General features: G+C 38.6%; 1 protein-coding gene across 1 annotated transcript in view; it reads right to left on the bottom strand.

The window, feature by feature from the left end:
* Nucleotides 1-10563, bottom strand: part of LOC136872663 (palmitoyl-protein thioesterase 1) — a 43992-nt gene extending 33429 nt beyond the window's left edge. Inside the window, exons 1-2 of the mRNA XM_067146478.2 lie at nt 10182-10563; nt 9779-9888 (exon numbers count right to left, since the gene is read on the bottom strand). Coding sequence (XP_067002579.1) covers nt 9779-9888; nt 10182-10281 — 210 coding nt within the window. The 5' untranslated portion in view covers nt 10282-10563. The remainder of the gene's footprint in view (nt 1-9778; nt 9889-10181) is intronic.
* Nucleotides 10564-27292: the final 16729 nt, after the last annotated feature.

The following is a 27292-nucleotide window of genomic DNA, read 5'->3' on the forward strand; positions in this document are numbered from 1 at the left end:
TTGGAAAATTTTTGGGATCTCCTAGAATAGACAATAAATCAAATAAATAAAAACAATATTAAGATTCTATTAGGGGACTTCAATGACCAACTGGGAAAGGAAAAACAATACAGAGATATAATTGGAAAATGGGCTCCACACAAATTTACAAATAAGAATGGTCAAAAACTTGTTGAATTATGCAGAGAACACAACCTCACTTCCAAATCTACATACACAAGAATCTCGTTTATCCGGATTAAGTGGGACCGGAACTGATCCGGATTATCAAAAATCCAGATAATCCGGGAAAACTAAAAAACAAATACATTACATGTTATATATTATATTAATGTAAGTTGTACAGTAATACCTTTTTCAATTGTACAAAAATATATATAAGAACACTTTTCTTACATTTACGACTCTTTTTTATGCACTAAAATAATGTGTGAGCTTTTTCTGTTTTACATTTGTATAGCGTTTGCGCACAGCACGATCATGAAGACGTTTTACTAACATCCCAGGATCAGTTCTGCCGGTATGTTTTCATTCTGGGATTCTAAATAGGCCATTAGTTTGTCCAGCTGCATTGTTGCATCTCCATGAGTCATTGCTTCTTCTGATGGAGCGCCGGTTTCATTTTCGAATTCACAATTACTCTCGTCATTACCTGCCAAGGAACAAAAGGCAATAATTTATTCATCTGTCATTATGCCGTAGCCTAATTACAGTTCTTTTTCAACCAATCATTTACGTCGTTCACATCTACATCCGAGCATCCGGGAATGCGTGCAAATGTGTCAAGGAACTCAGAAGAGTCCATGGTTTCCCATTCTCAATTCCAGGTGAATGCCGGGACGGCACCTTTAATAGACTGTGGTCAACTTACTTCTGATTCCTACCCTTAACTATCCTTGGCCTAAAAGACATTCACAAAAAATCGACCCCGTAAAAGAAATACGGTACAAGTAAAAATAAACTTTTATTATACGGTAGTCGATCTGGATTAATGAGGGCCGGACAAACGAGGTTCTTGTGTACTTCAAAAGGAGACTGAAAACTTAAAACTTGGAAACACCCTGACTGGAGAAAGGGGGGATGGCAGCTGGATCATGTGTATATGGTCAAATCCTTTCATAGAGAAATTTACAATGTTCAAGTGCTAAGAGGAGTAGACACCGGTTCACACCACTACATAGTCAAAATCAAAATTAAATTCACACCATTAAAGAAGAAATAAAAAAAACAATAAAGGAAAAAGGAATTACCATCCACACCAATGAATAAGAAATGACAAATATCAAGAAGTCACACAGAGCATAAAATTAACAGATGATTTAGAAGAACTACCAATTCTCAGACAATAGGCTGAAAATTTAGCCCCCTTATAATTAAGCTACAGCCCCAGCATTTGCCTGGTGTGAAAATGGGAAACCACGGAAAAACATCTTCAGGGCTGCCGACAGTGGGGTTCGAACCCACTATCTCCCGGATGCGAGCTCATAGCTGTGCACTCCTAACCGCACGACCAACTTGTCCAGTTTAGCCCCCATTAAATCCACAGAAAAGACATGCTTGGTGGACACCAGAATGTGACAAATGTTGTGAAGAAAGACACCAGGCATGGTTAAAATTTCAAACTCACAAGAGAGAAGAAAATGCCATCAACCTTAAAATACTAGGAAAAAATTCACCCAAACTATTAGAAAAATTAAGAGAATTTCAGAAAGATATAATCACCTCAATAGAAGAAAACTACCATAAAACCAATTCTAGAGATTACTATAAAATATTTGGTAGACAACTAAAGAAATTCAACCCCCCTGCATTAATGTTGAAAAGCGAAGATGGAAAAATGGTGCACAGTAATAAGGAAAATGCCAAAATTTTGGCAAAAGCATTCAATAAACTTTTGAACTGTGAAGAGCCCGAAGAACTTTTAAAAATTAACACAGACGCCACAGAAACAACCAAACCTGAATACCTAAACCCCCCAGCATTCCAAGAGGTGGAAACAGCAGTCAAGGAGATGAAAAACCACAAGGCATGCGGAGAAAATCAAGTTTTTGCTGAAATGTGGAAATGTGCCAGTGTCACAGTTCGAATCACCCTCCACATAGCTCTATCAAAAATATGGACAACAGAACATTTCCCAAACACTGGACAACAGCTGTCATCCACCCGTTTCGCAAAAATGGAGATAAGAACAATCCAGATAACTACAGAGGTGTATCTCTCTTGGACTGTACATACAAAATATTTGCTAGAATCCTGTATGGCAGAAGTAAAGAACAATTAGAGCAAGAATTAGGTGAATACCAAGGAGGCTTCAGACCATGGAGAAGCTGTACAGAACAAATCTTCACGTTAAAATTAGTTATGGCATATTACAGAAAACAAAACAAACCTCTCGCAATAATGTTTGTAGACTTCAAGAAGGCATATGACTGTATTCATAGACCTTCAATATTGAAAATATTAAGAAATTTTGGACTGCACCCGAAACTAATCAAACTGACTGAACTCACCTTAACCAACACACAATCAAAAGTCAAGTTCAGAGGGGAATTTTCTAAGCCATTCCTCATAAAAATTAGTTTAAGACAGGGAGATTGTTTGTCACCACCACTATTCAACTGTGCTTTGGAATTTATAATGAGGAAATGGTATAAGGATAACCCAAAAACAAAAAAAAAACAAAAAAAAAATAATGGAATATCAAAAGACAACATGACCTTAAAATGTCTCAGATTCGCTGATGACCTTGCTCTGCTATCTAACAATGTTTGGAAAACTCGACAACAAATTAAATCACTACAAGAAATAGCACAAAAGATTGGCCTCAAAATATCCTTTGAGAAAACAGACAGAAATCATGTTAACCGACTCACCACTTGCAAAGAAAATCGAAGTAGGAGAATAGGAAATCAAAATCGTAGACAAATTTAAATACTTAGGTGAAATTATAACATACAACCTTATCGAAAAGCAAACATGGCATAATAGAATAAACAAATTAACCAAAGCTCAATATGACACCAAGAACACATACAACAAAAAAAGACCTCTCAATAGCCACAAAATTTAAGCATTATAAAAATGTCATACAACCTGAAATAACATACGCTAGTGAAGCCATTTTCAAAACAAGTAATACTGCAGCAATAGACAGAATATTCAAACTAGAAAGAAGAATCAGACCGAGCTCGATAGCTGCAGTCGCTTAAGTGCGGCCAGTATCCAGCATTCGGGAGATAGTGGGTTTGAACCCCACTGGCGGCAGCTCTGAAGATGGTTTTCCATAGTTTCCCATCTTCACACCAGGCAAATGCTGGGGCTGTACCTTAATTAAGGCCACGGCCGCTTCCCTCACACTTCTAGCCCCTTCCTAACCCATCGTCACCGTAAGACCTATCTGTCACAAGATATTAGAATCATTCTGTATTGATGGTTTTCACTTTACAAAGGTAAAATTAAGTGTATCCTCCTAATTAAATACATCATATAATTCCATCATTAGATGGAGTAATCAAATTCAAACATGTTTCAGCTCGTTTGAGCCATCTTCAGTGAAAAAAGGGAGGGGTTGACCTATTTACATAATACAAGCTAAAAATGTGCCAAAAACATAATGAAGGAACAAATGAAAAAACAAAACAGAGACATGACGGAAATAAAAACAACCCAATATACAATATTTACATCATGTGGAGCAAACAAACAACTCGCTGCATTAAAATTCAGTTAAAACAGGGGTTAATACAAAATATAACTGAACATAAAAACTGTGTTACCTAAGAAGAAAAGAAATGAAAACAAATGACACAGATGGAAATGAACAATAAATGCACATAGCTAGGTTGTGGACCTCTTAGTTTACAAAATTTGGTTTCATAACAATACAAAGACAGGATGAAATCACTGTATCAAAAACTCAGGTCGAGTTTGCCTTTGTAGAAACACCATCACATCGAATGGCTAGGAGGGGAGCAGGAGCAAAAAAGTTTGAGAAACCAAGCCTAAGATAATGTGCAGGCGAAATGCATTTTGTCTGTCCCTTTTCCTTGCGTGTAAGCACCTCGAATGTAACGTAATGGTACAGAAGGAACTACAAATCACAGTAGAAGAGTTAAGGAACAAGACCCACAGAATCAAGACAGTCAAAAACATAGACACAAGACACATAGATCAACAGACAAACCATGCGAAGAGTGATTTCAGACGAGGAGAGAAAATCAAGATCCGAGATAATGAAGAAGTACTGGGCTGAGAGAATATAAAAAAATCCATTGTGTAATTGACTAAAGTAGTCCAATGAAGGCCATAAAATGTAAAATAAATAAATACATAAATAAATAAATGAATAAATAAATACAAAAATTTTAAAAAGAATACAGCTGTTACGTATTAGTGGCACAGATGAGTGGTAACAAGCACACCTCAGTCAGTCTGCGTAATGTTACTGTTGTAGGCCATTATCTGGCTCCGTGAGGAGGTGGTAGTGGTGATTATTATTTTAAGAGGAAGTACAACCAGGCAACCATCCTCTATATAACACTAATCAGAAAGAAAAATTGGAAGTCTTCAATATAGCCTACGGCACCAACATTTCCAACTAATATTATCTCAAAAAGAACCAGGCCATATGAAAATTCTTCAAAAATCTATAAGTATATAAATGAAAAACAATATTTATTAACTTCAAGAACTAACGACCTTTACCACTGCTCAACTTTCCGTAAGTTTTTAACAACACGCCATCTGACAACTGAATGGAATGTGTTTTCTGATTTTTATCTTTATTGTAATATCTTTTAATATGTTATAATCCTCAAACAATTATCATGTTTTTAGACACCAATATTATCACAAATATTGTCAAGTAATAGCATACTACATTTTATATTGTAATAGTTGTTTAACGTTCTCTAATATATTTTACACGACATAGTTTTTAACAGCATTCGTAAGTTACTTCCAATCAGATACCTGATCTATTCTTAAGATGAAAAATATGGCTGATGCCTACTATTGATAGGCGAAACATGTACCATCTAATATATTAATTTCATGTCAACAATTTTTATAAGGACAATGTCCTAATTTTTAAGATTGTATTGTATTGAATAGGTGGATGAATAATAAAACATACAAGTGTTATTTAATGAAATGCAATGGCAATTATTATAAGTCCAAAATTCATCAATGACTAGAATTTAAAACATGATGATGAAGAATGAAAGGATAAATATGAATTTAAAATAATCAGCAGAGTCAACTCACAATACTGAAAGTTAAAAATTATTCCAAAATCGATCCACTGGCTAGAATTCAAAAAGATGATGATGAACAATGATTATGCACTTAAAACAATCAGTGGATGCGACCTGCAATGCCTCACCTTCCCAGAAACTATAGTGGAAAATTAGTTTTACTGACCAAGGGAGTAAGCCGGCCCCGTGGTATAAGGGTAGCGTGCCTGCCTCTTACCCGGAGGCCCCGGGTTTGATTCCTGGCCAGGTCAGGGATTTTTACCTGGACCTGAGGGCTGGTTCGAGGTCCACTCAGCCTACGTGATTAGAATTGAGGAGCTATCTGACGGTGAGATAGCGGCCCCGGTCTCGACAGCCAAGAATAACGGCCGAGAGGATTCGTCGTGTTCACCACACGACACCTCGTAACCTGCAGGCCTTCGGGCTGAGCAGCAGTCATTTGGTAGACCAAGGCCCTTCAAGGGCTGTAGTGCCACGGGAATAAGAAAAAGACCAAGGGAGTACTTACAAAGCACAATTCTGAATCAATTCTTGTTGTCCAAAGGGGTCCAAAATTTAGGTCAATGGGCTCATAACGGTACTTATCGCTATTAAAAAATTTTAAAAAATCAAGTAGAACCATGGTATTTCTCAAGTTGCGGTACTAATCAAGAGTAGCGAACTCTCACGGTGTTCCAAATGTTATGGTACTACTCACAAGTATTGTACGTCATACAGGTAACGCAGACCTACGGCGTTTCTCACATAACGGTGCCCCTCGTAGGCAACACAAGCCCATGGTGTTCCTCACATAGTGGGTACTAATCACAGGCAATGCCCAGATCCGTCTCACGATGGTACTAATCACAGGCAACGTAAGCCCATGGTGTTCCGCATATAATGGTGCTAATCACGGGTACTGTAAACTCATAGTGAGCCACCCACTATTGCTACTAATCACAAAACTTTTGAGTACTTAACATAGTGGTACTACTCGCAAGTAGTACACCCATGGTGTTCCCCGCGTGATAGTACTAATCACAAGCAGTTTCATGGTTCTGATTAAATCATCCCTTGGTCGCCCCTTTTAATTGTCTCTTATGACAGGCAGGGGATACCGTGGCTGTATTTTACATCTGAGTCCCCCAACCACAGGGGGTAGAGAGAAAAAAAGAAGGGATCTGTCACTTCGAAAAATGAAGTAACGGACGAAGAAAGGCAAAGGCCACGAAGGGCGTGAAAATGAAAGACTCCCTAGGCCTCGAATCCTCCAACAGCATTGGGGTCAGAAAAGAACAAGAGTTGACCAAGGGAGGTCGAACAGGACAGATGAAAGTGAGGAGTGTGGCACAAGTAAGTGGAAGCAATGCCAGGACTAAGTTACGGGCCCCAAGATCGCCAACCCACGCTTCCAAGTTGAGAGCCCATGGGGCTCCTTTTAGTCGCCTCTTACGACAGGCAGGGGATACCATGGGTATATTCTTCACTTGCGGCCCCCACCTACAGGAGGTAATGTGGACCTACCAGATTGTTTAACACTGCACTCAGTCCCGAATTCAAGTACTGTCCTGTCACATCCGTAGATGTAGAGAAATAATTATTTCTTCACACTGAAGCTCATTTTCACAGACAAATGCCACAGATTTGAACCAGAAAACTTGGAGAAGACTGTTCTAGTGTACTGCAAAGCATATTATGGACAGGAAAAGTAGGGAATGCAGTGTAAAATGAAAGAAGAATGTGCATTTCCTCATGTTTGTGGGGTTTTTTTACATGGTTTTCTTACCTTACTAATTGATTTATCATGTGTATGAATTATCATACCGTGTCTTATCTAGGAGACATGTGCATGTTGTTTTAAAGTAAACACTGATAGATTGATACATCTCACAAACTATGCACATATTGCTTGTACTAGTGGAACAGCTGCAGCTTTATGTAGTGTGATTTCTTGTTTCAAATTCAGTTGTTTATTCATGATAATGATTTTATGTGTTGGTGTGGGATGAATCGCATGAATCTATTATTTACTACTCAAGTCAGTTGCCCACAAGTGTATGGGTAAAATGTAGGATAGTTTCAAAATCAAATCTTGTTTAGTTACTACTCCTCATATCTGAAGATCAAAGAGCGTCTCCTGATGAAGAAACGAGCTCATTGGGGTCTGATAAGAAACTGATGTAGAAGAACAGGGATCGATGAGGAAAGGGCCGACCTGTTTGAAGATGGCCTGTCCCTCTTCCCACAACTGACCTGTCATAACTTCCTGTATAGGGTGGTCAGAAACAACATGAACCAGGTATATGAGCATTAGAGGGTTGGTCATACTCGGGAGGGGGGGTGCTCATTCCCGACTCCCGCACTTTTCTTCCGGCGTAACATCGCCTCATGCTGACGTCACGTGGAGCTGTTGTGGTGAATGATTTTACAGGTCTACATTGCAATACGCAGAGACTTATTTTGTCAATTGTTGTGCTAAACATGAATATGGATTGTGAGAATGGCTGTGCAGTTATTTTCCAGCTCTGGAGGTGTGGTATACTTTAAAAAAGGATGTTGAAAGCAACATCATCGAGCTAGTCGATTACACCTTCGACGTGTTGAACTCCAGGGCGCCTAAATATGAAAACACTCCTGTTGTAAGTGGATATGGTTTAAACTTAAGGAGCCAGGAAAATACTCTGAAACGCTTTCTGGGGGGTGATTACACAAGTGAGAGTTGGTAAACGGAAAACACTACCTCATTTCAGAAGTGGTATGTAATTTCTATAAACTCTCTCTTTGGACTATTTGAAAACACGAACAATGCAAAGAAGTCATATATATATATATTTTTTTATTTTTTTTTGCTACTGGCTTTACGTCGCACTGACATGGATAGGTCTTATGGCGACAATAGGATAGCAAAGGCCTAGGAGCTGGAAGGAAGCGGCTGTGACCTTAATTAAGATACAACCGCAGCAATTGCCTGGTGTGAAAATGGGTAACCATGGAAAAGCATCTTCATGGCTGCCCGACAGTGGGATTCGAACCCACTATCTCCCGGATGAAAGCTCACAGCCACGGCCCCTAACCCCACAGCCAATTTGCCCGGTGTCCTATATTTTAACTGCCAGATTAAAGCAAGTATGCTTCGAGAATTTTTTTTCACGTGTCCATGGCTATGAGCTTTTTATAGTAATTCATCCCCATTTGGAGTTCGTAACAGAATTCGATTTCTAATAGGCCCTACTTACAGGCAGAAATGAAATCCCTCTCTCCAGTAGTGTGTCAGTGGAAGCTGAAAATAAAAATTATCCATTCAATCCAAAATGACAAGGGGGCACACTTTTCCAAGTGCAGAGGACTTAGAAAAACATCAATCATCATTTCAACAAGCTCTTGCCGAAAAACTTAACCCAACAGAAGATTTGAACAAACACAATGAAAAAATTACAGTCAGTATTCAAAATGCACCAAAGAAGATCCCAATGAAGAAAACTAATAAGAGGAACCAACTTTCACTTAATAGACTACCATACAGCTCATTAAAGACAGGGATAGAGCAGAATACAAAACTCTTAAAAAGACCTTTCGCAAGGAAATAAGAAAAGATCTAAGGAAATTTAATAATAACATGATCATGCAGACAATTGAAGAAAATAAAAATATGAAGATTTTAAAGACCTAAAATTACAGAACTAAGAACCAGAATGGAGAAATAGTCACAGATAGACAAAACATTACTGACGTTATGAGAGATGTCTACTACAGGCTGTATACATCAACCATTAATAAACCACCCAGTGATGAACAACTAGTCCAGAATTATACACATGAAGTAACACCGGAAGTAACCACTGCTGAGATTGAAAATGCACTAAGGAATAAAAAAATCCCCTGGGGAGGATAAAATAAAGAAGGAAATGCTGAAATTAGGTGGACGAGATCTGCTAGAAGCCATGAGAATACTTCTCAACAAATGCATTAACTCTGGAAGAATACCAGAAAATTGGAAAATGCTGAAGTGATACTACTATTCAAGAAAGGTGATAAGGAAAATTTAGAGAACTATCGTCCTGTGAGTTAACAGATCTTTACAAGCTCATGACTAAAATTGTAACCAAACGCCTCACAAGAGAACTGGATTTTTATCAACCTGCTGAACAAGCAGGATTTCGTAAAGGTTTCTCAAATGTCGAACGCATCAATACTATTCGCCTTCTTCTTGAAAAAACCATGGAGTACAACATCAAGATTCATCTGGCTTTCATTGATTATAAAAAAGATTTTGACTCAGCGGAATTTGGGCAATCATAAAGGCACTTCAAAATGCCATGATAAACTCAAGGTATATGCAGCTCCTGGAAAACATTTATGATCAAGCAACAATGGTAGTCAGAGTTGATGAAGACCTCATCACCAATAAAATGCCACAATTCTCCTTCAGCACTGGTGCCTACTGATAAGGGCTTGTTAGTAACATCAATTAAGGAAATAATTTACACTAAAGTGTATAAACATTAAACCTATATTTAGAAATCGAATTTTGCCAAACAACCCACCTCAACAATCGATGATCCTATCTTCAACGATCTCACATATACACCAGGAAACGTAGCTTCTATTACTTCCTTTATTCTTCCGAGACTTATCGGGTTACAACAGCTGTCACCTGCAAAACATGTAATATTTTAAACGGAGATTTTTTTTTTTTTTTGCTAGTTGCTTTACGTCGCACCGACACAGATAGGTCTTATGGCGACGATGGGATAGGAAAGGCCTAGGAATGGGAAGGAAGCGGCCGTGGCCTTACGCAGAATCTAAAGATATCACTTGCAATAGGTTCAAGTGAACAGAAACATAGATACTAACGTATGTTATATACATCTTCAAGTAACAGAAACATATATGGACAATATCAGGGTCTGGGAATACAACGTCTACAATTCTATTTATTATACATACCCATGCCGTGCCACATTACGACTGGTTTTATATATACCGCGCGACATAAAAATATAAAACTCATCACCAGTCCTAAACTAGCAATCATTCTTTGAGCCATTGCGTACTGAAATCTTCCGCCAGCGGCAGTGAAATAATGTTCTCTTCTGTCAAACACCGCGTATCATCCTACAGCTAACATGTTCTGACACTGGTCAACTCACTCAACATGCAGTTGAACTACAGGCTCAACGGTGAATAAACTGAAGCGTCTCTGACATCACACAGTATCACATGGAAGACATTCAGTTAAAAAAATATATATACTATCTTTATTAGAAATCAAAACAACTGTCGGAAGTCCCGGTTACGTCAAAGAACGGTGAGGTACAGCCAGGCCAAGAACAACTATATACTCAATCAGCTGATTTAGCTCTCGATTAGCAATCGAGTCCTCGAGCTCGATCAAGACCGACTCCAATCCTCAGACCGTAATATTAAAAAAACATGGCGGCCGAAGTAGCCGGATTGTTGATATTAGGTAACACGAAAATATCAGTAAGGGCAGTAATTTAATATGATAAATGTAACAGCATAGGGAAAATCACTTCAATACGAATGAAAACGCTTCGCCAACAAGTGCGCACCATTTATAATCAACTAGAATCACACATATTCTACTAGAAAAGAGACCAACAAGCTGATTATTTAGACATTTCAATTCATCAAATAACGTTTTCTCTTAGATTTCACTTCGCTGGATAGATAAAAATACATATTTCTAACATCATTTTGAATGTTTCAAAATAAATTAAGGTGCGAAATTATTCGATTTATTTGCTCTCATGAGAACTGTGAAGCAAAATTTGTTGCCTTAGTTTTGAAGTGGTGGACAATTTCTTAAACTCAGCACCCAATGAATGGGAAGTACAGCCGAAATAATAATGTTATTGGCTTTACGTCCCACTAACTACAATTTTTGCTGTTTTCGGAGACGTCGAAGAGCCGAAATTTAGCCCTGCAGTAGTTCTTTTATATGCCAGTAGATCTACCGACACGAGGCTGACGTATTTGAGCAGCTTCAAATACCACCGGACTGAGCAAGGATCGAATCTGCCAACTAGGGATCAGAAGGCCAGCGCCTTAATCGTCTGAGTCACTCAGCCAAAGTACACTCGAAATGATTATGTTCACCCAATGAACGGCCCTGGTAATTTTAATATAATGTTGACATATGGCATAACAGCACTTCATACAATGATAGTAACCTTAGTAATGGAACGTTCAGACACTAAACATATAATAGGTTTTTAATCATTAAAGATCATGGGTGCAAAAACTCTATTTACCAAACATTGATATTTAACCACATGGACGAGCTTCAGTTCGGCGCAGTCTGCTTGATAACAGATAACCACAGCATGAATCGGAAGGTGTTGGTAGTGTAAAACCCTACGTTACAAACCCAGCTAATCCCTCTAAATCACTATTTCTTCTGTGTAACAGTATACAGATTGCTCCATCTCTCACACTTATAAGTTTTGTTATACTCCAAGATCCAGCCAAACATTTCCGGAGGCAAAGCACAGATTATTGTAAAATACACTTGCATCTAAATCACTCGACACTTTGAAGCACATAGACACTGACGGAATAACACAATATCAGTTACATTCTATCGAATTAATATTTTTCGAGGAACACGAACAGTTTAAAAGTAGAGAAATGGCTTCCCTAACCTCAGACTTATACTCAAAATGATTTATGCACGCTACAGTTTTGTAATGAACTTCAATATAATCACGATGCATATTCCTAATAATCCATTTCTCTCTTAATGTTCTATTCCGTAGGAAACTTTAGTTGTATGAGAGGCATGATTATGTTTAGACTAAAACCTGGTCCACCTAGTGCACTCATGTCCTTTAATGATCAAAACAAGCACACTCTCACATTACTGCATATAATTACAGATCCTATGTGTTCACTGACTCATATAAATAAACTCGAACACTTATATTCTACAAAGAAACTAACATTTATGATCAATTTTCATAAAATTACACCGACTACATACGATAACAACAAACCAAAACAAACCCACATTTCCAACAATTCCGGCTTCTCGATTCGCCATCTTTGAACGATCGAGAGTAGCATTAAGGTCTGAGGATTGGAGTCGGTCTTGACCGACTACAATATATCAGACCTTAATGTTACTATCGATTGGGAGGAAAATGGCGACTTCGTGGGCGAGCGTTTGAGACATGTGGTTGGTTCATATCTGTGTTTACATTCTGATAAAGAGTGTTATATTGATTGAGTTATTGAAGTATAAAGTATATGTTTGGTAAAATAGTAATCTATAACGGTTTATTAGTATGGTGTTTTGTTAGAAGTTTATATGATGGTATTTTTAATGTATAATAATGTTTATGATTGCCGTGCTGTAACATAACAAAAATGGGTCGTTCCTGCTGCGTTCGTGGTTGTAGATCTAATTATACCGTTGCTGAAGCTTTTAAATTCCCTGAAGATAGATCTCTACAGGAGAAATGGATAAGGAATATTCACCGGGAAAATTTGGAAGTCAAAGACCAAACTATCGTAGGCCATGTGGGGTATGATGCGCATAGGTATCACCCAAATATCACTATAAAATTTGTCACAAATGGAACATAACAATTGCTTTTACACATATCAAGTGAAAAATCTCTGACAAATTAAGAAATACCGTCGTTATTTGAGAAATATGAAAACATACTTAAGTCTTGTAGACAGGACTGGTTTATGTCGTATTCCGCTGCTGATGCCGTCTTTTGTTACTTTCTTGAGGTCCAGGGCTAGCACCGAGGAATGCGAGTGCTATGTCTGTGGATTCTCATTATCCTTGTCCATTCGCTGCTGGTGCCGTCTTTTGTTACTTTCTTCAGGTCCAGGGCTAACACCGTGGAATGGGAGTGCTATGTCTGTAGATTCTCATTATCTTTGTCCATATGACTAGAGTGGCCAGTTCAAACAGCAAAATGGAGGTCAACAGAAAAATAGTATGATCCCTGGACCAATAAATATTTTTATTTCTGTTCGAACGAAAGTAGCTCGATCCCTGGACCAATAAATCACCAGTCCAGATATCACACATGAAATTGTTGAAAGTGTAAGACAAAAGACATACGTGTGTCAGTGTGAGCGTAACACCAAATGTACTTGTAAAGTGGTAAAGTACGCATACATAATATACTCCAAAAATGAAATATTTCTTTATTTTCCAGAGATTTTTCTCTTGATATGTGTAAAAGCAATTATTATGTTCCATTTGTGACAAATTTTATTGTGATATCTGGGTGATACCAATGCGCATCGTACCCGGCTATGTGTGTAACCAAAATTTGTGGTTAGGGAAGATCTCTTTTCAACCCATAATGGTGAGCCTATTCGTTTTTGTTTTCTCATTCAGTCGGAGTAATTTCATGTAAGATGACGATAGTATTAGTTTCTATGTAGAATATAAGAGTGTGAGTGTATTTATATGGGTCAGTGGTCACTAGGATCTGTAATTATACGCAGTCATGTGAGAATATGTTTGTTTTGATCGTGTTGAGAACCGGATTTAAATTAAAAGAGAAGTGAATTAGGAACATACACCGTGAATATTTCTACAAAGTAGTGTTCATATGTCATCTGAGATCATACACCGTGAATATTTCTACAAAGTAGTGTTCATATGTCATCTGAGATTAGGGAAGACTGCTTTCTTTTTCTAATTCTAATTGGTGGATCTATTCGTATTCCTCGAAAAAATTAATTTCGATAGATGATAATTGATATGGTGATGTTCCTTCAGTGTCTATGCGCTTTAAAGTGTCGTGTGATTTAGATGCAATTGTATTTTGAAAGAATCTGTGCTTACCTGCGGGAACATTTGGCTAGATATTGGTGAATAACAAAACTTATAGTGTGACAGATGGAGCAATCTTTACTCTGTTACACAGAAGAAATACTGACTTGCAGGGATGATTGTGGTGGTGATTATTGTTTTAAGAGGAAGTACGACTAGGCAACCATCCTCTATACAACATTTATCAGAGAGAAAGAATGGAAGGCGTCCGAAACTTCGAAAAATGAAGGTACTGGCCGAAGGAAGACAAGGGCCACGAAGGGCATGAAAATGAAAGACTCCCTAGGCCTCCATACGTAATGCCGTCGGGGTCTGAAAAGAGCAAGTGTTGACCAAGGGAGATCGGATAGGATAGATGAAAGTGAGGAGCCTGGCACAAGTAAGTGGAAGCAATGCCAGGACTCAGCTGAGGGCTCCGTGGTCGCTAACCCACGCTCCAAAGTTCAGAGCCCCTGGGACCCCTTTTAGTCGCCTCTTACGGCAGGCAGGGGACATCGTGAGTGTTATTCGACCACACTCACCCACAGGGGGGACTTGCAGGGATTAGCTTCGTTTGTAACTCAGGGGTTTTATTGTACCAATACCTTCCGATTCATGCTATGGATATCTGTTATCAAGCAGTCTACACCAAATTGAAGCTCGTCCATGTATGTTAAAGACATCATTGTTTAGAGTCAATAGAGTTGTTTTACTCATGTTCTTAAATGGGGAAATCCTATTATATCTTTAGTGAACGCTTCATTGCAAAGTTTTCCATCATGGTTGGAAGTGCTACTATATCATATGTAAACATATGATTTAAGAGTTTCCAGTAAGGAAGGCTAAACATCATCGGGTCTGTTCATTGGGCACAGTGAGTTGACATAAATAAATAGTAGTGTGTGTCATTCCTTGATATCTCCTCTCAACATGAGGGGAAAGGTATGTGCTGTGTTTGGCTGCAGTAATTACGAAGTAGAGAAAAATGCGCGGTCGTTCTTCAGGTTCCCTCGTGACAAGAACATGTAAGTAATATTGTGTTTGCATATATATTCTTCCAGTGACAGAGATTTTTATAGTACTTCATAATCTTCTGACCTGCTCGACCCATATTTTAACTGGCATAAAATTTAATACGCATATTTTATTCTATAGTGCAGCAGTTAACCTTCAATACTGATATGTTGTTGTAGGTGTGATCTGTGGGTTTTGAAATGTCACAGAAGCGATTTGGATAAGGTGTACAAGAAAGAAGGGACGTTACGCTTATATAAGAATTATAAGATCTATTCAGATCATTTCCAGGCCAGCGACTTTAGAAATCCTCGACAATACAGCCAAGGGTATGTTACATTTTTGCTCTAATTGTACGTAAATATTCCTTAAAGCATCACTATCGACAACATTTTCATACTTTTCTTTCTTTATCCCTCTTCTCAGATTAAAGCCGGGATTTTATAGATTATATTTCTCAATCAATCAATCAATCAATACTGATCTGCATTTAGGGCAGTCGCCCAGGTGGCAGATTCCCTATCTGTTGCTTTCTTAGCCTTTTCCGAAATGATTTCAAAGAAATAGGAAATTTATTGAACATCTCCCTTGGTAAGTTATTCCAATCCCTAACTCCCCTTCCTATAAATGAATATTTGCCCCAGTTTGTCCTCTTGAATTCAAACTTTATCTTCATATTGTGATCTTTCCTACTTTTATAAACGCCATTCAAACTTATTCGTCTACTAATGTCATTCCACGCCATTTCTCCGCTGACAGCTCGGAACATACCAGCTAGTCGAGCAGCTCTTCTTCTTTCTCTCAACTCTTCCCAACCCAAACATTGCAACATTTTTGTAACGCTACTCTTTTGTCGGAAATCACTCAGAACAAATCGAGCTGCTTTTCTTTGGATTTTTTCTAGTTCTTGAATCAGGTAATCCTGGTGAGGGTCCCATACACTGGAACCATACTCTAGTTGGGGTCTTACGAGAGACTTATATGCCCTCCCTTTGCATCCTTACTACAACCCCTAAATACCCTCATAACCATGTGCAGAGATCGGTACCCTTTATTTACAATCCCATTTATGTGATTACCCCAATGAAGATCTTTCCTTATATTAACAGCTAGATACTTACAATGATCCCCAAAAGGAACTTTCACCCCATCAACGCAGTAATTAAAACTGAGAGGACTTTTCCTATTTGTGAAACTCACAACCTGACTTTTAACCCCGTTTATCAACATACCATTGCCTGCTGTCCATCTCACAATATTTTCGAGGTCACGTTGCAGTTGCTCACAATCTTGTAACTTATTTATCACTCTATAGAGAATAATATCATCCGCAAAAAGCCTTACCTCGATTCCACTCCTTTACTCATATCATTTATATATATAAGAAAACATAAAGGTCCGATAACACTGCCCTGAGGAACTCCCCTCTCAACTATTACATGGTCAGACAAAACTTCACCTACTCTAACTCTCTGAGATCTATTTTCTAGAAATATAGCAACCCATTCAGTCACTCTTTTGTCTAGTCCAATTGCACTCATTTTTGCCAGTAGTCTCCCATGATCCACCCTATCAAAAGCTCTAGACACGTCAATCGCGATACAGTCCATTTGACCTCCAGAATCCAAGATATCTGCTATATCTTGCTGGAATCCTACAAGTTGAGCTTCAGTGGAATAATCTCTCCTAAAACCGAATTGCCTTCTATCGAACCAGTTATTAATTTTACAAACATGTCTAATATAATCAGAAAGAATGCTTTCCCAAAGCTTACATACAATGCATGTCAAACTTACTGGCCTGTAATTTTCAGCTTTATGTCTATTACCCTTTTCTTTATACACAGGGGCTACTATAGCAACTCTCCATTCATCTGGTAGTCCGACTCGTTGGCTGAATGGTCAGCGTACTGGCCTTCGGTTCAGAGGGTCCCGGGTTCGATTCCCGGCCGGGTCGGGGATTTTAACCTTCATTGGTTAATTCCAATGGCCCGGGGGCTGGGTGTTTGTTCTGTCCCCAACATCCCTGCAACTCACACACCACACATAACACTATCCTCCACCACAGTAACACGCAGTTACCTACACATGGCAGATGCCGCCTACCCTCATCGGAGGGTCTGCCTTACAAAGGGCTGCACTCGGCTAGTAATAGCCACACGAAATTATTATTATTATGCATCTGGTATAGTTCCTCCGACCAAACAATAATCAAATAAGTACTTCAGATATGGTACTATATCCCAACCCATTGTCTTTAGTATATCCCCAGAAATCTGATCAATTCCAGCCGCTTTTCTAGTTTTCAACTTTTGTATCTTATTGTAAATGTCATTGTTATCATATGTAAATTTTATTACTTCTTTGGCCTTAGTCTCCTCCTCTATCTTGACATTATCCTTGAAACCAACAATCTTTACATACTGCTGACTGAATACTTCTGCCTTTTGAAGATACTCACATACACACTCCCCTTGTTCATTAATTATTCCTGGAATGTCCTTCTTGGTACCTGTTTCTGCCTTAAAATACCTATACATACCCTTCCACTTTTCACTAAAATTTGTATGACTGCCAATTATGCTTGCCATCATGTTATCCTTAGCTGCCTTCTTTGCTAGATTCAATTTTCTAGTAAGTTCCTTCAATTTCTCCTTATTTCCACAGCCATTTCTAACTCTATTTCTTTCCAGTCTGCACCTCTTTCTTAGTCTTTATTTCTCTATTGTAATAAGGTGGGTCTTTACCATCCCTTACCACCCTTAAAGGTACAAACCTGTTTTCGCATTCCTCAGCAATTTTTTAAACCCATCCCAGAGTCTGTTTACATTTTTATTTACCGTTTTCCACCGATCATATTTACTTTTTAGAAACTGCCTCATGCCTGCTTTATCAGCCATATGGTACTGCCTATCAGTCCTATTTTTAAGACCTTAGTTTCTATCACATTTATTTTTAACTACCACAAAAGCAGCTTCATGATCACTAATACCATCTATTACTTCAGTTTCCCTATAGAGCTCATCTGGTTTTATCAGCACCACATCCAGGATATTTTTCCCTCTGGTTGGTTCCATCACTTTCTGAATCAGCTGTCCTTCCCATATTAACTTTGCCATATGTTGGTCATGCTTCGTGTCGTTCGAATTTCCTTCCCAATCTTCATCTGGCAAATTCAGATCTCTCGCTACAATCACATTTCTTTCCATGTCGTTTCCCACATAGCTGACTATCCTATCAAATAATTCCGAATCCGCGTCAGTGCTACCCTTTCCCGATCTGTACACTCCAAATATATGAAGTTGCCTATTATCTTTAGAAATGAGCCTTACACCTAGAATTTCATGTGTCTCATCTTTAACATTTTCGTAGCTTACATATTCTTCTTTCACCAGAATGAACACTCCCCCTCCCACCATTCCTATCCTATCTCTATGATACACACTCCAGTGCCGTGAGAAAATTTCTGCATCCATTATATCATTTCTCAGCCATGATTCAACTCCTATTACAATATCTGGTAAATATATATCTATTAAATTACTTAATTCTATTCCTTTCTTTACAATACTTCTACAGTTCAACACTAACAATTTTATGTCATCCCTACTTGATTTCCAGTTCCCTGTTCCCTTATCACCGCTCCCTAGGCCATCCCGTTTCCCTGAATGTACCTCCCTATCACCCTTCCAAACAATTTTCCTAACTTTTATGTACCACTGCGGTTTAAATGAAGGCCATCTGAGCGCAGATCCCTATTTCCTACCCACCCATTAGGATATAGAAATGTCACTCCCACTTTCCCACATACCCACTCCATAGTCTCATTTAAATCCCCAATCACCCTCCAGTCAGTATCCCTCCTACACAGTATTCCACTAATAACAATCTCCGCTTTCTTAAACTTCACCCGTGCTGCATTTACCAGATCCCACACATCTCCAACTATGTTGGTACTTATATCAGCTTGCCTTACGTTGTTGGTACCAACGTGAAACACTACCACCTTCTCCTTCCCCTCCTCCCTCTCTTCTACTTTCCTCAACATCTGCCTCAACCTAATTCCTGGATAACATTCTACCCTGGTTCCTTTTCCTCCACACACTTTCCCCACGTGCCTAACGATGGAATCCCCCGTGACCAGAGCCTCAACCCTCCCCACCTCATCTGATCCCCTCCCCTCCTGGTCAGCCCTACCTTCTCTCACTGCAGCAGAAGCTACTTCCTCCTCCCCTTTCTCCTTCCCATGACCCTGTTCCACCTGTCATTTCCTATCCTCTACTCTACATTTCCCTTTCCTACCTTTTCCCTTCCTCCTACTTCCACGCATCTCAGCAACAGTTCCCTGTCCCTCATCTTCCCTCTGTTGTTCTACCTGGAGTGACTCGTACCGATTTCGCACAGACACCTGTCCTGAATTCTGATCCTGAATAGAGCCCTTAGCCTGCAATCTCCTTCCCCTTAGAACATTAGACCACCTGTCTTCTACAACTCCTCCCTTTCCTTCCCCTCCCTCTTGTACACCTACTGTAACCTGTACATTGTTTGAGCGAGTCCTATCTTCCTTCCTGTCTTCTGTGAGTACCCCAATTATCTCCCTCAAACTTTCCAACTCCTCCCTCATACCCCTCAATGCCTCACCACGCCCACAATAAGTACACTCGCGCTCCTTAGCCATTCTTTACGGGGGGAAAAATTAAATTAAAACATAAAATAACTGATTTGCAAAAAATAAATGAACGAAGGGATATATTGCCTGGGATAGTACACAACAATAAGGTAATTAATATACGACTACACTACAATACTACTTAGTCGTGCTCTATTTTTTATTCTACAACCCCTGTTAGTAGGCTTCATGTTAGGAGGAAAATTTTCCAGCTATTCGCCATTCTGAGTGGCTCAGACGGTTAAGGCGCTGGCGTTCTGACCCCAACTTGGCAGGTTCGATCCTGGCTCAGTCCGGTGGTAATTGAAGGTGCTCAAATACGTCAGCCTCGTGTCGGTAGAGTTATTGGCACGTAAAAGAACTCCTGCGGGATTAAATTCCGGCACATCGGCGTCGCCAAAAGTCGTAAAAGAGTAGTTAGTGGGACGTAAAACAAAAAACACTATTATTATAATTATTATTATTATTATTATTATTATTATTATTATTATTATTATTATTATTATTATTATTATTATTATTATTATTAACTGTTAATTCATTGCATCATATGTGTAAGGAATATCTTTCTGTTAGTAGGCTTCATGTTAAGAGGAAAATTGTCCAGCTATTAAATGTTAATTCATTGCATCATATGTGTAAGGAATGTGCCGATATTTTTATTGACAAGTGTCTTAATGTGATGATACAATGTTTTTAAATAAGAAAAAAGACAAATCCAACAGTAAGAGTTCAGGAAGGAATGCTAAAGCTAAAAAAGTAATGCATGAATGAAAGATCAAGCCATTTCACACCATTCCATTTCACTTCTTGTTTATATGTCTAATTTCAGTCTTTGAATAATAACCTTTTAAATAATTAATCATTCATTTATCCAGAATTGCTTTAGCAACTTCGAAGTTAGTATCTCAATAACACTTTCTTTCTAGACGTAATTTATTTATCCATTTCCGTATATACATTGCCTTTGATATTTGAATTTAGCACGATTTGTTCAGGTCAAGTCACTAGGAGCGCCACCGTCGAATTGTCTCCCATTTTAGCAAGGCGAATTCCGTAAGTGTCGCGTATTATATCTACTGTATTTGCTTGTATATCTCGTAGGCAACGGTCTGAGCAAGACCGACTACAATATATCAGACCGTAATATGAAAACCATGATGGTGGACATCATGGACGCAGTAGCTGCTGTCTGATGAAGTTTAGGGTAGCACGCAATAACTTCATTTCGACGATAAACCAACTCATGATTTTCGAAGATGCCGGAATTTAGTGCCGCATGAGTTGTTTTACATGCCAGTAAATTTACTGACACGAGGCTGACGTATTTGAGCACCTTCAAATACTACCGGACTGAGCCGGGCTCAAACCCGCCAACTTGGGGTCAGTAGGCCAGAGCTTTAACCGTCTGAGCCACTCAGCCCGGCGTGACGTTAAATTACTTGTGTTGATACCACTGAAAGAGCTATACAATATCTGGTTCAATCCGCCAGAAATTACGAAAAGATCACGTACATATTTTGCAAATGGTGGTAATTTAACATGATAATTGTAATATCATAGGGAAAATCACTTCTACACCTATGAAAACGCTTCGCGAACAACTACTCATCACATGTATTCAACTAGAATCACACATATTCTGCTAGACTAGATGGACAGCCCCACAGCAAGAGAGAACAACAAGCTGATTATTTCGAAATTTCACTTAGTCAAAAAATGTTTTCTCTTAGGTTACACTTTGCTGGATAGATAGAAATACATTATAAAACTTTTAAAATGATATTTATAACATCATTTTGAATGTTTAAAAATAATTTAAGGTGCGAAATTCCTCAATTTATTCACTCTCATAAGAACTACATGAAACATAACGTGTTGCCTTAGTTTCGAAGTGGTCGACAATTTCTAATGTTCAGCACTCGATGGAAATGAAGTACACCCGAAATGATTACGCCAGCCCAATGAACAGAACCGGTGATGTTTAGCCTTCCTTACTGGAAACTCTTAAATCATATGTTTACATATGATATAGTAGCACTTCCAACCATGATGGAAAACTTTGCAATGAAGCGTTCACTAAAGATATAATAGGATTTCCCCATTTAAGAACATGCGTAAAACAACTCTATTGACTCTAAACAATGATGTCTTTAACATACATGGACGAGCTTCAATTTGGTGTAGACTGCTTGATAACAGATATCCATAGCATGAATCGGAAGGTATTGGTACAATAAAACACCTGAGTTACAAACGAAGCTAATCCCTGCAAGTCCCCCCTGTGGGTGGAGGTGGTCGAATAACACTCACGATGTCCCCTGCCTGTCGTAAGAGGCGACTAAAAGGGGTCCCAGGGGCTCTGAACTTTGGAGCGTGGGTTAGCGACCACGGGGCCCTCAGCTGAGTCCTGGCATTGCTTCCACTTACTTGTGCCAGGCTCCTCACTTTCATCTATCCTATCCGATCTCCCTTGGTCAACACTTGCTCTTTTCAGACCCCGACGGCATTACGTATGGAGGCCTAGGGAGTCTTTCATTTTCATGCCCTTCGTGGCCCTTGTCTTCCTTCGGCCAGTACCTTCATTTTTCGAAGTGTCGGACGCCTTCCATTCTTTCTCTCTGATTAATGTTGTATAGAGGATGGTTGCCTAGTTGTACTTCCTCTTAAAACAATAATCAGCACCACAATCATCCCTGCAAGTCAGTATTTCTTCTGTGTAACAGAGTAAAGATTGCTCCATCTGTCACACTATAAGTTTTGTTATTCACCAATATCTAGCCAAATGTTCCCGCAGGTAAGCACAGATTCTTTCAAAATACAATTGCATCTAAATCACACGACACTTTAAAGCGCATAGACACTGAAGGAACATCACCATATCAATCATCATCTATCGAAATTAATTTTTTTCGAGGAATACGAATAGATCCACCAATTAGAATTAGAAAAAGAAAGCAGTCTTCCCTAATCTCAGATGACATACGCACCTACTTTGTAGAAATATTCACGATGTATGTTCCTAATTCACTTCTCTTTTAATTTAAATTCGGTTCTCAACACGATCAAAACAAACATATTCTCACATGACTGCGTATAATTACAGATCCTAGTGACCACTGACCCATATAAATACACTCACACTCTTATATTCTACATAGAAACTAATACTATCGTCAACTTACACGAAATTACTCCGACTGAATGAGAAAACAAAAACGAATAGGCTCACCATTATAGGTTGAAAAGAGATCTTCCCTAACCACAAATTTTGGTTACACACATAGCCGGGTAGGATGCGCATTGGTATCACCCAGATATCACAATAAAATTTGTCACAAATGGAACATAATAATTGCTTTTACACATATCAAGAGAAAAATTCTCTGGCAAATTAAGAAATATTTCATTCTTGGAGTATATTATGTATGCGTACTTTACCACTTTACAAGTACATTTGGTGTTACGCTCACACTGACACACGTATGTCTTTTGTCTTACACTTTCAACAATTTCATGTGTGATATCTGTGTGATATCTGGACTGGTGATTTATTGGTCCAGGGATCGAGCTACTTTCGTTCGAACAGAAATAAAAATATTTATTGGTCCAGGGATCATACTATTTTTCTGTTGACCTCCATTTCGCTGTTTGAACTGGCCACTCTAGTCATATGGACAAAGATAATGAGAATCTACAGACATAGCACTCCCATTCCACGGTGTTAGCCCTGGACCTGAAGAAAGTAACAAAAGACGGCACCAGCAGCGAATGGACAAGGATAATGAGAATCCACAGACATAGCACTCGCATTCCTCGGTGCTAGCCCTGGACCTCAAGAAAGTAACAAAAGACGGCATCAGCAGCGGAATACGACATAAATCAATCAATCAATCAATCAATCAATCAATCAATCAATACTGATCTGCATTTAGGGCAGTCGCCCAGGTGGCAGATTCCCTATCTGTTGCTTTCCTAGCCTTTTCCGAAATGATTTCAAAGAAATTGGAAATTTATTGAACATCTCCCTTGGTAAGTTATTCCAATCCCTAACTCCCCTTCCTATAAATGAATATTTGCCCCAGTTTGTCCTCTTGAATTCCAACTTTATCTTCATATTGTGATCTTTCCTACTTTTATAGACGCCATTCAAACCTATTCGTCTATTAATGTCATTCCACGCCATCTCTCCGCTGACAGCTCGGAACATACCACCTAGTCGAGCAGCTCGTCTTCTTTCTCTCAATTCTTCCCAACCCAAACATTGCAACATTTTTGTAACGCTACTCTTTTGTCGGAAATCACCCAGAACAAATCGAGCTGCTTTTCTTTGGATTTTTCCAGTTCTTGAATCAGGTAACCCTGGTGAGGGTCCCATACACTGGAACCATACTCTAGTTGGGGTCTTACGAGAGACTTATATGCACTCTCCTTTACATCCTTACTACAACCCTTAAACACCCTCATAACCATGTGCAGAGATCGGTACCCTTTATTTACAATCCCATTTATGTGATTACCCCAGTGAAGATCTTTCCTTATATTAACACCTAGATACCTATAATGATCCCCGAAAGGAACTTTCACCCCATCAACGCAGTAATTAAAACTGAGAGGACTTTTCCTATTTGTGAAACTCACAACCTGACTTTTAGCCCCGTTTATCAACATACCATTGTCTGCTGTCCATCTCACAACATTTTCGAGGTCACGTTGCAGTTGCTCACAATCGTGTAACTTATTTATCACTCTATAGAGAATAACATCATCCGCAAAAAGCCTTACATCCGATTCCACTCCTTTACTCATATCATTTATATATATAAGAAAACATAAAGGTCCGATAACACTGCCCTGAGGAACTCCCCTCTCAACTATTACAGGGTCAGACAAAACTTCATCTACTCTAACTCTCTGAGATCTATTTTCTAGAAATATAGCAACCCATTCAGTCACTCTTTTGTCTAGTCCAATTGCACTCATTTTTGCCAGTAGTCTCCCATGATCCACCCTATCAAATGCTTTAGACATGTCAATCGCGATACAGTCCATTTGACCTCCAGAACCAAGATATCTGCTACATCTTGCTGGAATCCTACAAGTTGAGCTTCAGTGGAATAACCTTTCCTAAAACCGAATTGCCTTCTATCGAACCAGTTATTAATTTCACAAACATGTCTAATATAATCAGAAAGAATGCCTTCCCAAAGCTTACATACAAGGCATGTCAAACTTACTGGCCTGTAATTTTCAGCTTTATGCCTATCACCCTTTCCTATATACACAGGGGCTACTATAGCAACTCTCCATTCATCTGGTATAGCTCCTTCGGCCAAACAATAATCAAATAAGTACTTCAGATATGGTACTATATCCCAACCCATTGTCTTTAGTATATCCCCAGAAATCTGATCAATTCCAGCCGCTTTTCTAGTTTTCAACTTTTGTATCTTATTGTAAATGTCATTGTTATCATATGTAAATTTTATTACTTCTTTGGCCTTAGTCTCTTCCTCTATCTCAACATTATCCTTGTAACCAACAATCTTTACATACTGCTGACTGAATACTTCTGCCTTTTGAAGATCCTGACATACACACTCCCCTTGTTCATTAATTATTCCTGGAATGTCCTTCTTGGAACCTGTTTCTGCCTTAAAATACCTATACATACCCTTCCATTTTTCACTAAAATTTGTATGACTGCCAATTATGCTTGCCATCATGTTATCCTTAGCTGCCTTCTTTGCTAGATTCAATTTTCTAGTAAGTTCCTTCAATTTCTCCTTACTTCCACAGCCATTTGTAACTCTATTTCTTTACAGTCTGCACCTCCTTCTTAGTCTCTTTATTTCTCTATTATAATAAGGTGGGTCTTTACCATTCCTTACCACCCTTAAAGGTACAAACCTGTTTTCGCATTCCTCAACAATTTCCTTAAACCATCCCAGAGTCTGTTTACATTTTTATTTACCGTTTTCCACCGATCATAGTTACTTTTTAGAAACTGCCTCATACCTGTTTTATCAGCCATATGGTACTGCCTAACAGTCCTACTTTTAAGACCTTCCTTTCTATCACATTTATTTTTAACTACCACAAAAACAGCTTCATGATCACTAATACCATCTATTACTTCAGTTTCCCTATAGAGCTCATCTGGTTTTATCAGCACCACATCCAAAATATTTTTCCCTCTGGTTGATTCCATCACTTTCTGAATCAGCTGTCCTTCCCATATTAACTTATTTGCCATTTGTTGGTCATGCTTCCTGTCGTTCGCATTTCCTTCCCAATTGACATCTGGCAAATTCAGATCTCCTGCTACAATCACATTTCTTTCCATGTCATTTCCCACATAGCTGACTATCCTATCAAATAATTCCGAATCCGCATCAGTGCTACCCTTTCCCGATCTGTACACTCCAAATATATCAAGTTACCAGTCCTGTCTACAAGACTTAAGTATGTTTTCATATTTCTCAAATAACGACGGTATTTCTTAATTTGTCAGAGATTTTTCACTTGATATGTGTAAAAGCAATTGTTATGTTCCATTTGTGACAAATTTTATAGTGATATTTGGGTGATACCTATGCGCATCATAACCCACATGGCCTACGATAGTTTGGTCTTTGACTTCCAAATTTTCCCGGTGAATATTCCTTATCCATTTCTCCTGTAGAGATCTATCTTCAGGGAATTTAAAAGCTTCAGCAACGGTATAATTAGATCTACAACCACGAACGCAGCAGGAACGACCCATTTTTGTTATGTTACAGCATGGCAGTCATAAACATTATTATACATTAAAAATACCATCATATAAACTTCTAACAAAACACCATACTAATAAACCGTTATAGATTGCTATTTTACCAAACATATACTTTATACTTCAATAACTCGATCAATATAACACTCTTTATCAGAATGTAAACACAGATATGAACCAACCACATGTCTCAAACGCTCGCCCACGAAGTCGCCATTTTCCTCCCAATCGATAGTAACATTAAGGTCTGATATATTGTAGTCGGTCAAGACCGACTCCAAACCTCAGACCTTAATGCTACTCTCGATCGTTCAAAGATGGCGAATCGAGTAGCCGGAATTGTTGGAAATGTGGGTTTGTTTTGGTTTGTTGTTATCGTATGTAGTCGGTGTAATTTTATGAAAATTGATCATAAATGTTAGTTTCTTTGTAGAATATAAGTGTTCGAGTTTATTTATATGAGTCAGTGAACACATAGGATCTGTAATTATATGCAGTAATGTGAGAGTGTGCTTGTTTTGATCATTAAAGGACATGAGTGCACTAGGTGGACCAGGTTTTAGTCTAAACATAATCATGCCTCTCATACAACTAAAGTTTCCTACGGAATAGAACATTAAGAGAGAAATGGATTATTAGGAATATGCATCGTGATTATATTGAAGTTCATTACAAAACTGTAGCGTGCATAAATCATTTTGAGTATAAGTCTGAGGTTAGGGAAGCCATTTCTCTACTTTTAAACTGTTCGTGTTCCTCGAAAAATATTAATTCGATAGAATGTAACTGATATTGTGT

The sequence above is a fragment of the Anabrus simplex genome, chromosome 1 (assembly GCF_040414725.1).
Source record: "Anabrus simplex isolate iqAnaSimp1 chromosome 1, ASM4041472v1, whole genome shotgun sequence".
Classification (NCBI taxonomy): domain Eukaryota; kingdom Metazoa; phylum Arthropoda; class Insecta; order Orthoptera; family Tettigoniidae; genus Anabrus; species Anabrus simplex.